Genomic DNA, 13,873 nt, shown 5'->3' on the forward strand with positions numbered 1-13,873 from the left:
ACACCCTTATGTTTTCAGGAATGCCATCCCCCACATTCACACATCATTCACACACATATACCAAATCATAAGTACAGTGTAAAAAAAAAAAAAAAAAGTACCCCTGCAAATTAGGGATGTTGCCGAGTGCTCCTTCTGGGCTGCCCACGGGCACGGGCACGGTCACGGGGACGGGCACGGGGACGGCCACGGGGACGGCCACGGCCAACTGGGGGATCTTCACGGGGGGGGGTCTGTGCAGGGGAGGGAGTATTTTCAGGGGGGGGGGACTGTGCAGGGGAGGGAGTATTTTCAGGGGGGGGGACTGTGCAGGGGAGGGAGTATTTTCAGGGCGGGGGGACTGTGCAGGGGAGGGAGTATTTTCAGGGGGGGGGGGACTGTGCAGGGGAGGGAGTATTTTCAGGGCGGGGGGACTGTACAGGGGAGGAAGCAGCCTCCCCTGGTGTCTGTCCTCCTGCTGGCCTTCCCTCCAAGGCAACGGCTATCCTTGTCAGACAGGAAGTTATGTCAGCCGTATTGGCCTGCACAGCCCGGGTATTGGCCTGCACAGCCTGGGTGAGGGCAGTCACCTCCTGGGCCACACCTGTTGTGGCGTTCCTCAGGTCCCACAAACAGGTGATGACCCCCACGGAGTTGGTGGCCACGTCACCCAGTGACTCCCTCATTGCACCCAGGCTGCGCTCCACCTTGCTCATAGTTTTTTGTATTGCAGACAGACTGCGGGTCTGCCGGACATTGTCCCTCAACAGACTGACCGGCAGACGCACCAACCCCCCCTGTTTTCAGGGGTCGGCATCCTACTTGCCCCTGAGGCTTGTGGCCTTGGAGGAGGAGTTGGAGTGAGCCATGGGTGCTGCTGCATGTTGGAGGAGGGTTGGAAGGGGCGACCCATGATGGTGGCCTGACTTCTGGGCGCCTGTGGGGTTCCCTCAGGGGATGATTCAAAGGTCATATCTTGGCCCATCATTATTTCCTGCCCAATCAGAATATTGTCATCTTCCTCCCCCTCATCCTCCTCCCACTCAACATCCAAATTAGGGGAGTTGTGGGCACTCCCCTCCCATGGCGAATCCTGCCCTTCTTGGGACTCTGCATGAGCCTGTCTTGGGGGTGGTGCAGCAGCCTGCCCTGATGGGCCTGCAACCTCCTGACCTGATGGGGCTGCCACCTCCTGGGCTGATGGGGCTGCCACCTCCTGGGCTGATGGGGCTGCCACCTCCTGGGCTGATGGGGCTGCCACCTCCTGGGCTGATGGGGCTGCCACCTCCTGGGCTGATGGGGCTGCAACCTCCTGGCCATCTGGGGAGGACACAAAACAATCACAGGTTGTTGGATCCATACACTTGGCACATCTTCCCTTCCCCCACCCACACATGCTAATCACCAGATAGAAATTCCTAAAAATTACCTGTCCTCATAAGAGGATCATTGTCAAAGCCAGGCAGGCCCACCACCTGCTGTGGGTGGAAACACTGGGCCACTGCCCATTCCTCCTCACTCATCCTGACTGGGCAGGGTCCCCCTCCTCCAGTGCCCCTGGTATGGGCATGCAGCGTTGCCAGCTTGTTCCGGGACACACTCCTCAAGTCATTTATTTTTTTTTGAACTCCAGCGATGGTCCTGGTCTCCCCCCCCCCCCGCCGCATTGATCCGATCGGTGATCTTTTGAAGGATCTCCTTCCTCCTGGCCGGGGTGGTGGTGTGGCTCTCAGGGCCATGGAGAAATCGCCCAAATTTAAGGACGCCCTGAGCAAGTATATGCTTCTCTGCCGGTGAAAAATTTAGCTTCCTGCGCTTGGGAGCCATGACAGACAACACCCAGCAACAGGGAACTCACCCAACAAACAAACAACAATACACACACACACACCAAAGAAAATACAAACAAGCCAAAATAAAAAATAGACAGACAGCTACTATTAATTCGAAAACAAACAGGCAAAAAAGGAAAACAAAAAATATAAACAAAACCCAAAAAAAACTATTAGGAAAAACAAACAGGCAAACAATCAAAACAAAAAACAAATTAGCAAAAACAAACACCAACTATACCCTCCAACTCCACAAACACTTTTCTCACAAAACAATCTTACCAACAAACACTGACAAACGTTCAAAGCAGAAGCAACTTGCTTTAGGAAGGGAACACAGGGAAATACTTTTGCAATTGAAGTGTGTTTGACTGGGGCTATTTAGACACAGGGCGATCTTCAAACTAAGTACGCTTGGCCTTTTACCTATCTCACTGATTGCGCTGACCAAAGTTCTGCACATGCGCATTGAGGTCCAGATTCGTGCGCGCATGCGCAGTACGGCCGGCACTTCATTTGCATGGGGTCACGGCTCATTACAATGAAGCACGCCCACTTCATTCCCATTTGCCATAACCACGCCTTACGCATTGAAACTTAAGTTAAGGATGGCGCAGTTTTGTGCGCAAATGCACTGAGAATACGGTAGTTACGACACCAACTTAGGGCGCCGTAACTTAAATGACATAAGTTAGATAATCCTAAATTTACACATGGTTTTGAGAATTTGGCCCACAGTCTCTATAGAATGAGTGATAGTCCAAATAAATATATAAGTGATGGTGCTCCGATAATTCAAATTGTGGAAAACCAAAAACACAGAAGCCGTCACCAGCTGTAGAAAGGCTTACCGGAGAGATTGGACCCTGAGGAACATATGTTCAAAAGGGTCAATCTACATCTTTATCATGCTAGATTGACCCTCTCGAACATATGTTCCTCAGGGTCCAGTCTCTCCGGTAAGCCTTTCTACAGCTGGTGACGGCTTCTGTGTTTTTTAGTTTTCCTTGATTTGAATCATCGGAGCACCATCACTTATATATTTATTTGGACTATCACTCATTCTATAGAGACTGTGTTTGCACGTCCACTTTACATATGTATTCACAGATATATAATATATACTATACATATGGGCTTGGATTCACGTAGCACTTACGCCGACGTATATCGAGATACGCCGCGTAAGTGCACATATGCGCCGTCGTATCTATGCGTCTGACTCTGAAAGCAAGATACGCCTGTAAATAGGCTTCATCCGACCAACGTAAGTTTCCTACGCCGTCGTATCGTGGGCGCATATTTACGCTGGCCGTCAATTTACGGTTCGAATATGCAAATGAGCGAGATACGCCGATTCACGAACGTACTTGCGCCGGCGTATTAATATACGCAGTTTACGTAAGTCGTACGTCCGGCGTAAAGTTACGACTCATAAAGCAGGTGTAAGTCAGCAGCATCAATGCAAATGGCTGCACCAGGGAACACAGCCGTCGTTATTTACGTTGTTTACGTAGTACGTGAATAGGGCGTAGGTTACGTTCACGTCGTAGGCAGTGATTCGACGTATCTTAAGGAGTATTTTCAACGTGATTCTGAGCATGCGCACTGGGATGCGTCCACGGGATGGCGCATGCGCCGTTCGTTCGGCCCATCATTTGCACGGGGTCACGCTTCATTTAAATGGATCACGCCCACTTCCACCTACTTTGAATTAGGCAGGCTTACGCCTACGAATGTACGTTACGCCGGCGCAACGTTGGGAGCATTTGCTTTGTGAATTCCACGCTTGCCTCTCTGCGTTGCGTCGGCGTAGCGTAAAAGCGATACGCTACGCCGGCATATATATGCGCCGATGTATGTGAATCCGGGCCGTAGTATATTCATTAATCATTTGAAATTTTAGCGCCATTGATTACAAAGGCCGAGAGCACTGCAGTAAGTATACCTGTCCAGAAATATATGGTTGTTTCTAAGTCACTGCCCCTAAAATAGCACACAGATCATAAGGTTCAGTGAAGTCATACTTGTTCTATCTTTAGGCAGGTGTAGCGTATCTCAGATACACTACGCCGCCGTAACTTAGAGCGTAGTTTCCGTATCCAGAAAGAATTTGCGCCGTAAGTTACGGTGGCGTAGTGTAAATGTGTCGGCGTAAGGGCGCGCAATTCAAATGACTAAGATGTGGGCGTGTTTTATGTTAATTCATCTTGACCCCACGTAAATTACGTTTTTTTTTAGCGAAGGATTAGTTGAAGGATGTTGAATGGGCGGGGGCCAACAGGGCAACCACTAAGAACATTTTGGCAGATTCCTCAGGAACCGTTAGAAATGTGTACAGTGTGTAGCCAGCATGAGCGTCTCCAAGTATTGAAGTCGGTGTGACAGCCAAAAACTTGCGTTTTCAGAAGTACAGTTCAGCAATGTCACCCGCCATGTTTTTTTTGATGACAGGTTTTCTTTAGGGGAGGGAACTAAAGTGGCAGGGCTCCAGAGTTAGTAAGATATATAAAATGAACACATTGGGTTCCCTAGATGTCTGCTTATAAGTGCTTATGATAGATTTAACTCTTTACAGAAAGGATAAGATTATTTCTGTTACACATTATTGTTATTAAAACTTTCTTTCCATAAATGTGCTTGTAATTTATCTTTAGCAATCTTTAATGTCACCTGTGTCAAATCTGAATATGGCAACCTGGCAACAGACCATCTCAGATCATTTTTGGACAAGGAAATTGCAGAAAGCATTATGATCAGTAACCTCCCCTTTATTGATGGAGAAGCTAAAATAAAATAAAAAACTGGTGAAATGTTCAGACAACTTCAGACCAAGGACGGACTGACAACTCATGGGGCCCCCGGGCAATAGAAGATTATGGGGCCCCTGGGCTTACAGATGGCCACCACGCCAGGAGGTAGTGCAAAGGCGGGGCAGCTAAAATCTCGGGATTTTCACATCAAAAGCATGTCTGTTTCAGACATATCAGGGACAGATGTAAAAAAAAAACACAGCTTTTTACATACTGTCCCTGGTTTTACTGAGCCTGGCAACCCTGATGGGGCCCCCTAGGGGCATGGGGCCCTCGGGCAGTGCCCGAGTGACTTAATGGTCAGTCTGCCCCTGCTTCAGACATTAAAGTTTTCTTACTAAATAACTAATCAAGCAGAACAATGGCAACCTTTGAACTGACATACCATAGTATCGGTACTGCCAATGCATTCAAAGGAATAATGCACTCCATGTCCTGTCATTTCCATGATCACCTCCTGGATTGGCTTCTTATAATCATTGGGATTGATGCAGTCAGTGGCTCCAAACAGCTTTGCCTTTTCAAACTTGCTGCTGTTTATATCTATAGCAATAATTCTCGATGCTCCAGAAACTTTACATCCAATAATGACTGACAGTCCAATAGCACCCAATCCAAATACAGCACAAGTAGTATCTGGCTCCACCTGTGCAATTACAAAGCACTGTTAAATGATTGGAACATTAAACTTAGATATTACCAGCAAAAGTCTATCCCTGGGGCTGCTCATACAAATCATATTTGCAAGAAATGAAACCAGGTTGACATTCACTTGTAATCATCATTCAGTGAAGGAGTTAAAACATATCTAAACCCAAAAACAAAAATGACATATTTCAGGTCATCAGTCCTTATTTAAGGTAGCTGCATTAGTTTTATTTTATAATGTTTTTAGGTTCACCTGGTAAACCTGAAAATAACACACCTTCTTACCCAGGGTGACTATGCTTAGAGTAGTGTTGAGCAGAATATGCCATATTCGATTTCGCGATATATCTCGAATATATATTCGAATATTCGAGATATATTCGCTAAATTCGAATATTCGTGATATTTTATCGAAATATCGCAACATGCGAATGCGATATTTATTGCGCAATTTCGAGAAATGCTGGAGGAGCGCTCTGATTGGCTCAGAATATTCGTGATATTTTATCGAAATATCGCAACATGCGAATGCGATATTTATTGCGCAATTTCGACAAATGCTGTAGGAGCACTCTGATTGGCTCAGAATATTCGTGATATTTTACAATACAAAATAATTGCGAATATTCGGCAAATGCAGAAGGAGCACTCTGATTGGCTTAGAATATTCTTGATATTTTACAATACAAAATAATTGCGAATATTCGGCAAATGCAGAAGGAGCACTCTGATTGGCTCAGAATATTCTTGATATTTTACAATAGAAAATAAAAAGTGTTTTGCATTGGTGGTGATTCTTTACTCTATCCATCTGTCAAAGCCGTTTGTCAATCAAACACCTTGAAGATTGAACACGTTCATGCTGCATGCTTTGGACTTTTTTTCACTTCACATATCAAAGACATTTTTATGAAAGATTATTTTTCTATTATTGGGACTATATTTCTTTATATATTTGTTTCACTGTGTATTTCACAAGTTATTTGCGCTTGCTTATTTTATAATTTGCCCACATGTCTTGTCACTAGACATATTTTTTATTCTTGTAGAGCGACTCCATTTTCTGTCTTGTATTAATTTATGTTGTATAACATTTTTGAGTTGCTGCTGTATTCTCCCCTTTTTTAAGGTATGCGCAATTTTTTCCTTCTTACAAAAAATAATAATATCAAACATACAAATATTCATAACATACACATACACAAAGCCCCCCCCTTTTGCATCAGAGACAATCAGAGTTCTCCTACCACAGTTATCGAAAATTCGCAATCATTTTCGCATTCGCAATAGCGAAAAATCGCAATTTTTTTTTTTCAATTTGGCAACATAAAAGGATCGCCTCAGCTTAGCTACTCGGCCCAGGGTCTCTAATCATACCAGCAATGCTTTTAGACGTCGATAGGATGTGATCTGTTTTAAAAATAAAATTGAAAAAATGCGAATATTCGGAATTGCGAATATTTACCGCGAAATTCGAACTATAGCGCGATTTCTCGAATATGCTATATTCGAGTCGAATATTCGCAATGCGAATATTCGTGAGCAACACTAGCTTAGAGCCGGTTCACACTGGGGCGACATGGGATCCGAATTCAAGTCGCCCCAAGTTGCCCCAAGCCGAGTGGTCCAGAAAATGAATGGAAGTGAATGGGAGCCGTCTTAATGTGCACTACTGAAGTCGCTCCGACTTCAGAGAAGGTTCCTGTACTACTTCAATCCGACTTCTAGGCGACTTGTAGGCAACTTGTACCCATTGATTTCAATGGAAGTCGCCTCAGAAGTCGGATCACTGTCTTAAAGTGGTAGTAAACTCTGTACTACCACTTTAACCTACAGGTAAGCCTATAATAAGGCGTGCCTGTAGGTATAAAGAATATCTCCTAAACCTGTAAGGTTTAGGAGATATTCCCCTCGCAATGCGCCGCTGACTGTAGCGGCGCATGCGCATCGGAGATCTTCAGCTAAACGCCCGGCAGCCACCGGACCTTGCCGGGGAGAAGTCTCCCGCACGCATGCGCAGGAGTGATGACATCGCCGCTCCAGCAAATCACAGCGCTGGAGTGGCGATAACCAGAAGACACGACGAGGCAAGATTACATCTCCCTCGGTGTGGACCAGGTAAGTTCCTCACACCTCGTTTCAAGGTTAGTATTTCATAATGAGCTAGTATGCGGTGCATACTAGCTCATTATAGCTTTTGCTTTTCCAGTGTTAAAAAAAAAAAAAAACGGCAGCGAGTTTACTACCGCTTTAACTGAAGCAACAATACAGGAAGATAACATACATTTCTCAGGCAAACCCCTCTCTCCCCCCTCCCTCCCACAGAGCTGATTGTTGTTTGATAGGCCACTGGAAAGCCTCCTGTCCTGGAGGCGACTTGAAGTTGCCTTGTACTGTCCCGGAGGCAACTTGAAGTTGCCTTGTACGTTGTCTGATGATTCATACTCAAGTCGTGTCCAAGTTGCCTCCCAAAGTCGTGCTAGAAGTCGTATTGCCCCTGTGTGAATGGGCTCTTACTCATTCACTAAATCCATGAAGAAAACCATGTTTGCTACTAAACTACCCTCCTAATTGGAACTTTTAACCCTTTGTCCACTTTACATCCATTACATAGGGAGGTGTTCTTTTGTAGTTGACAGAAGATAGCTGGGAGAACGTTCTAATATTCTTTGAAATACTGTATCATTTCAGTGCACATGAAGGTATGGGACATTGGAACTCTGACAAAATAAACAGATATCGTTTGTACTTACAGAAAGTGCGTTTAGATGGAAAAAAAAAGTGAAATTAAAATGTCCTTGTCTTCAATATAAAATTGTAAATAAAGCCTTTATCTGAAAAGAGTGCGAGTACCTTTCTGTTTTTTGGGTTGGTAAATACTGCTTCATTGATAAGAAATCATCCCCAGAAGTCTGCTGAGAGACCAACACTACCAGGAGTGCCGATTTCATGTGTTCCCCGCTGTGCTCAGTGGTTTATCATGCCGAACGTCATGTTCATGTGTTTAAAGTCGCATGTTAGGGTTAAGGGCTAGAGTTAAATAGTAGAGTTAGGGTTAAGGGCTAGGGTTATGGTTAAATGTTAAGAACAGGCTTTAAGGAAACCTAACACAGTTGTTTTAGGTAAAGGACCATCCAGTCATCATAGAAAGGCTAAAGGCCTGTCATCTCTACTCCTTAAAGAGGAGGTCCGGGAATTTATTTTTTTATTAAAAGCCAGCAGCTACACATACTGGGGTCCAGCGATGTCGGCAGCAACGTTCCCGGCGTGAAGCCGAAAGGCTACACTGCCGCCGCCATTGCGGGTAAGGGAACCCGGCAGTGTAGCCTGTTGGCTTCACACCAGGAACCCTACTGCACATGTATGAGGCCCGCTCCTCTCTCCTATTAGCCCGGCGGCCCTAGGGAGGAGGAGGGAGCCCCACGGTGACGTCACGGCCGCGTCACGGCTGCGGCCGGATTTCCAGAAGTGGGAAAGGATACCTGTCTTTGACAGGTATCCTGTACCCCTCCCCCCGAAAGGTGCCAATTGTGGTACCGGAGGGGGGAGGAATCCGATTAGCGAAAGTTCCACTTTAGGGTGGAGCTCCACTTTGAAGCCAGGGGTATTAAACAAAAAAATTATGGTATAGTACATCTTAATAGCCCTGAGGGTTTGAAGAGTCCCCTTAAAAATATTAGAGGATTCCACATGATCAATGTGAATAAGGGAAGAGGGTGCCAGAAGACACTACCACAAGGATAGACAAAAAGTATGTTTAGATTATAGTCGTAAACCTGCGGGATAAGGACCACCAATGAGCAGTAAGAATCAAAAGAGTGCTTAAAGCGGAGGTTCCGCGGGTTTTGCTTCTTTTGTTTTAAATGTCCAAAGCCTGGTAACAGAGCTAGCTAGGTAATACTCACCTGCTAGCCGCTCCTACGTCCGTCCGCTCCGTTTTCGTTTAAAAGAAGAACTTATAAAAAAAACTCCAGGGCTTTTCCATCTTGCTTGTGGGCATTTTGAATCCCACAAGCAAACACTTCCTGGATTTCTTCACGCAATGCCCCCATCATGCACCGCAGGATCTCGCGCATGCGCTGTGTTGACGGTGAGCAGCGTGAGCCTCGCCGTCAACACTTCCTGATTACAGTCAGTACCATGACAACGGGTGACGTAATTTAGAATACACGCCCGTCACTCCCAGGAGACCTTGCGCACAGATCACATTACGCCGAGAGTCGTCGGGGAAAAGGAGCGACACGCCCACTCCCCGCAGAATACAAGTAAGGGTACACATATAACAAAAAATGACAACGCTACACTGATTTATTAAGGCTGGAGATAGGTTAGCTATAAAGTTCAGTTTCAGGGTGAACCTCCGCTTTAACATGTTCTCTGATACCACAGGGGACTCTGGTGCCTGCAGAAAAAAATTATGTGGCCGTCTACCCAATGAAGCATTGACAGCTGTGGACCAAGAACCAGGAATCTTTGTTGAAATGCTAAAAGTATCATACTGAATAAAGACAAAATCAGAGAAAGGGCTTTGCCCAACAGACTAAAGCAATATCTGAGTGGAGCTATCATGCTTGGCAATGTTGGCATCAACCAGCACAAGGCTCTGACAACTTATTCTGCAGGGGTACGTCACACTCCTAAAAATTAAGGCACTACAACACGTAGGAAATTAGGAGACCTTGAGGAGGATCATGCAATATGGGGAAGTGCCCATGTTTCAGAGACAGGGAGCATTCCTGGGGGAGGGAGCACAAATGGGACATAGCTCCAGAACTTGAAATATCATAAGGGCTTGATGTTGGAATAGCCCAGAGTCTGAGGAAGGTGCCGAATTCTGAGCCAAGGCACATAGGAAGAGTGAGGAAACATCTAAAGGGGCACCAAAAACAAGGGTTTAGCCTGAGGTCTAAGAGTAGGGTTCTGAATGTTTTAAAGGAGACTGCCCCAGGACTCTCAAGTATGCAGTCAGCCCCCACTTAAAGAAGTGGGGATGTACCTTCAGCCAGAGAAATTAGTAGACCTTGAGTCAGGCTCAATGGACCTAAGGCACCTACTGCAGAAGCAGGTTTAGGGGAAGGGCCATCTGCCTGGAGTGTACATGTTCTCCCTGTGCCTGGGTGGGTTTCCTCCGGGTACTCCGGTTTCCTCCCACACTCCAAAGACATGCTGGTAGGTTAATCAAATACGGTCTATAAATTGGCCCTAGTATGTGTTTGTAAGCGCATTGGGACCCTTTGTGGTAAGACCGCGCTATATGAAGATACCTCTCAACTCAAGTGACACGCTGCATCTGGTGGCAAGTGGCAAGCTGAATATAGTGGCAGGTGACGTGGCAAGTGACACTCTCAGGGCTCTCACCGATTCAGCATTATGGGGAGTTGAACTATTTAATATTATATTAGAATGTAATAATAGAAATCACCCCGACACCACATCAACCACAGTGCCGTGATTATTGATGCACCAACACCAGCCATTGCCTCGACAAATTGCCTGCAAAATCCACATTTCAGAGCCATCAAGTTCTTCAGCTAGTTTGTTTTGCCTCATATCAATAGCGCTTATGTTGTGTTTCTTCTCTTCATTCTATATAACAACTTACATCAAATGTACATATATGCATTGCATTCCTTTAACCACTTCATTACTGGGCACTTAAACCCCCTTCGTGCCCAGACCAATTTTCAGCGCTGACGCATTTTGAATGACAACTGCGCGGTCATACAACACTGTACCCAAATTATATTTTTATAATTTTTTTCCCACAAATAGAGCTTTCTTTTGGTGGTATTTGATCATCTCTGCGATTTTTATTTTTTGTGCTTTAAACAGAAAATTTTGAAAAAAAAAAAAACACAATATTTTTTACTTTTTGTTATAATTATATCCCAATTTTTAAAAAATAAAATAAAAAAATTTCCCTCGGTTTAGGCCGATACGTATTCTTCTACATATTTTTGTTAAAAAGAAAAAACGCAATAAGCGTATATTGATTGGTTTGCGCAATAGTTATAGCGCCTACAAAATAGTGGATAGATGATATATTTCTTTTTTTTTTTTACTAGTAATGGCGGCGATCTGCGATTTTTTTGTCAGGCCTGCGATATTGCAGCGGACGTATCGGACACTTTTGACACAATTTTGGGACCATTCACATTTATACAGCGATCAGTGCTATAAAAATGCGCTAATTATTGTATAAATGTGACTGGCAGTGAAGGGGTTAACACTAGGGGTGAGGAAGGGGTTAAATGTGTATCCTGGGTGTGTTCTGTGTGGGGGGAGGGGACTGACTGGGGGAGGTGACCGATGCTGTGTCCCTATGTACAAGGGACACAGATCGGTCTCCTCTCTCCCTGACAGGACGTGGAGCTCTGTGTTTACACACAGAGCTCCACGTCCCTGCTGTCACCGCCGATCGCGGGTACCTGGCGGACATCGCGGCCACCAGGCACACGCATCGGCTTCCCAGCGATGCGCCGGGCACAGTGTTTCCCCACTGCGCGGCCCCAGCGGCGCGCACAGGGAATGTAAACAACAGGACGTCCACCCGGCACTTGAGAGCTGCGCTGTGGACGTCTTTCGTCTATAGCGCGGATCTCAAGTAGTTAAGCACATTCCTCCCTCAATAACATTATGCCCTTTGATGCCACTATTCAACAAGAAATCTAACGTTGTATAGGCTGTTCCATCACAAAGAAAAGAGGTAAAGCATCACAAAAGATGATTACTTTTTTCCCCCCTACAATGGGGGTTGATTTACTAAAGGCAAATCCACTCTGCAAGTGTACTTGGAAATGCAATCACTGTAGATCTGAGGGGGAAGATCTAAAATTAGGGGAATCTCTGATGATTTTATCCAATCATGTGCAAGCAAAAATGCTGTTTTTTATTTTCATTGCATGTCCTCCTCAGCTCTACAGGGACTGCACTTTAGGGGGGGGCACTTCCAAGTGCACTTGTAAGTGCACAGTGGATTTGCCTTTAGTAAATAACCCCCAATGATTTACTAACACATGTGTATGGTGTTGATTTACTAAAGGCGGATAGACTGTGCACTTTGCAAGTGCAGTTGTACTAATTTTTTCTAGAGCTTAAAGCGGGGGTTCACCCTAAAAAAAAATTCGAACATTGCATGGAGCCGACCTATGAGACCGACAGTATGCTGTTGTTTTTTTCTTCCGTACATACCATTTTAGGGCTATTTTCACCCCCGGCTTTCCCGCGGGAGTGGGCGTTCCTAATCACAGGCTGTGATTGACTTGCTTCCGACCGGCGCATACTGCGCGTCACGAGCTGCCGAAAGAAGCCGAACGTCGGTGCGGCTCTAGACGGTGCCTGCGCACCGACGTTTGGCTTCTTTCGGCAACTCGTGACGCGCAGTATGTGCCGGTCGAAAGCACGTCAATCACAGCCTGTGATTAGGAACGCCCACTCCCGCGGGAAAGCCGGGGGTGAAAATAGCCCTAAAATGGTATGTACGGAAGAAAAAAAAACAGAACAACAGCATACTGTCGGTCTCATAGGTCGGCTCCATGCAATGTTAGAATTTTTTTTTAGGGTGAACCCCCGCTTTAATGAATGTGGGGAAGCTTCAATTTGTAAAGAATACCAAATCAGGTGCAGCTACTTACACAGTAGTTCCTAAAGTTAGATACAAAATGCAGAACTTATTAACAAGGTTATGAAAGTGAAAGACATTAAATGCTTAACTTGGCAGTGTTGATAGCAGCTCCATATCCAGTGGGAAAACCGCATCCAAAAAGACAAGCCTTGTCCATTGGAGTTTTGTCATCAATTTTTGCAACAGCATCAACAGGCACTACCGTGTATTCAGAAAAAGTGCTTGTCCACAAAAAATGATACACAACTTTCCCTTTGCATGAAAACCTGGTTGTCCTGTCGGGCATTACATTCTGAGATTCACTGATACTATATTGGAATGACAGAAGAAGGAATAATAATCAAGCAAATACATTTAAACACTGAATATATATATATACACACACATACATACACATATACACCGTATATATATATATATATATATATATATAAACACACACACCGTGTATGTATATATATATATATACACACAGGGAGTGCAGAATTATTAGGCAAGTTGTATTTTTGAGGATTAATTTTATTATTGAACAACAACCATGTTCTCAATGAACCCAAAAAACTCATTAATATCAAAGCTGAATATTTTTGGAAGTAGTTTTTAGTTTGTTTTTAGTTTTAGCTATTTTAGGGGGACATCTGTGTGTGCAGGTGACTATTACTGTGCTTAATTATTAGGCAACTTAACAAAAAACAAATATATACCCATTTCAATTATTTATTTTTACCAGTGAAACCAACATAACATCTCAACATTCACAAATATACATTTCTGACATTCAAAAACAAAACAAAAACAAATCAGTGACCAATATAGCCACCTTTTTTTGCAAGGACACTCAAAAGCCTGCCATCCATGGATTCTGTCAGTGTTTTGATCTGTTCACCATCAACATTGCGTGCAGCAGCAACCACAGCCTCCCAGACACTGTTCAGAGAGGTGTACTGTTTTCCCTCCTTGTAAATCTCACATTTGAT

The 13,873-nt window shown here is 44.8% G+C and overlaps 1 protein-coding gene across 2 annotated transcripts in view; it reads right to left on the reverse strand.

The window, feature by feature from the left end:
- LOC120917258 (alcohol dehydrogenase 1-like) overlaps positions 1-13,873 on the reverse strand; it is a 58,111-nt gene that overhangs the window by 13,626 nt on the left and 30,612 nt on the right. For both annotated transcript variants that reach the window (XM_040328432.1, XM_040328423.1), the window contains 2 exons: positions 12,985-13,204; positions 5,010-5,270 (listed from right to left, as the gene is read on the reverse strand). In XM_040328432.1, coding sequence (XP_040184366.1) covers positions 5,010-5,270; positions 12,985-13,204 — 481 coding nt within the window. The remainder of the gene's footprint in view (positions 1-5,009; positions 5,271-12,984; positions 13,205-13,873) is intronic.

This window comes from Rana temporaria, chromosome 1 (genome assembly GCF_905171775.1).
Source record: "Rana temporaria chromosome 1, aRanTem1.1, whole genome shotgun sequence".
In the NCBI taxonomy this organism is placed as follows: Eukaryota; Metazoa; Chordata; class Amphibia; order Anura; family Ranidae; genus Rana; species Rana temporaria.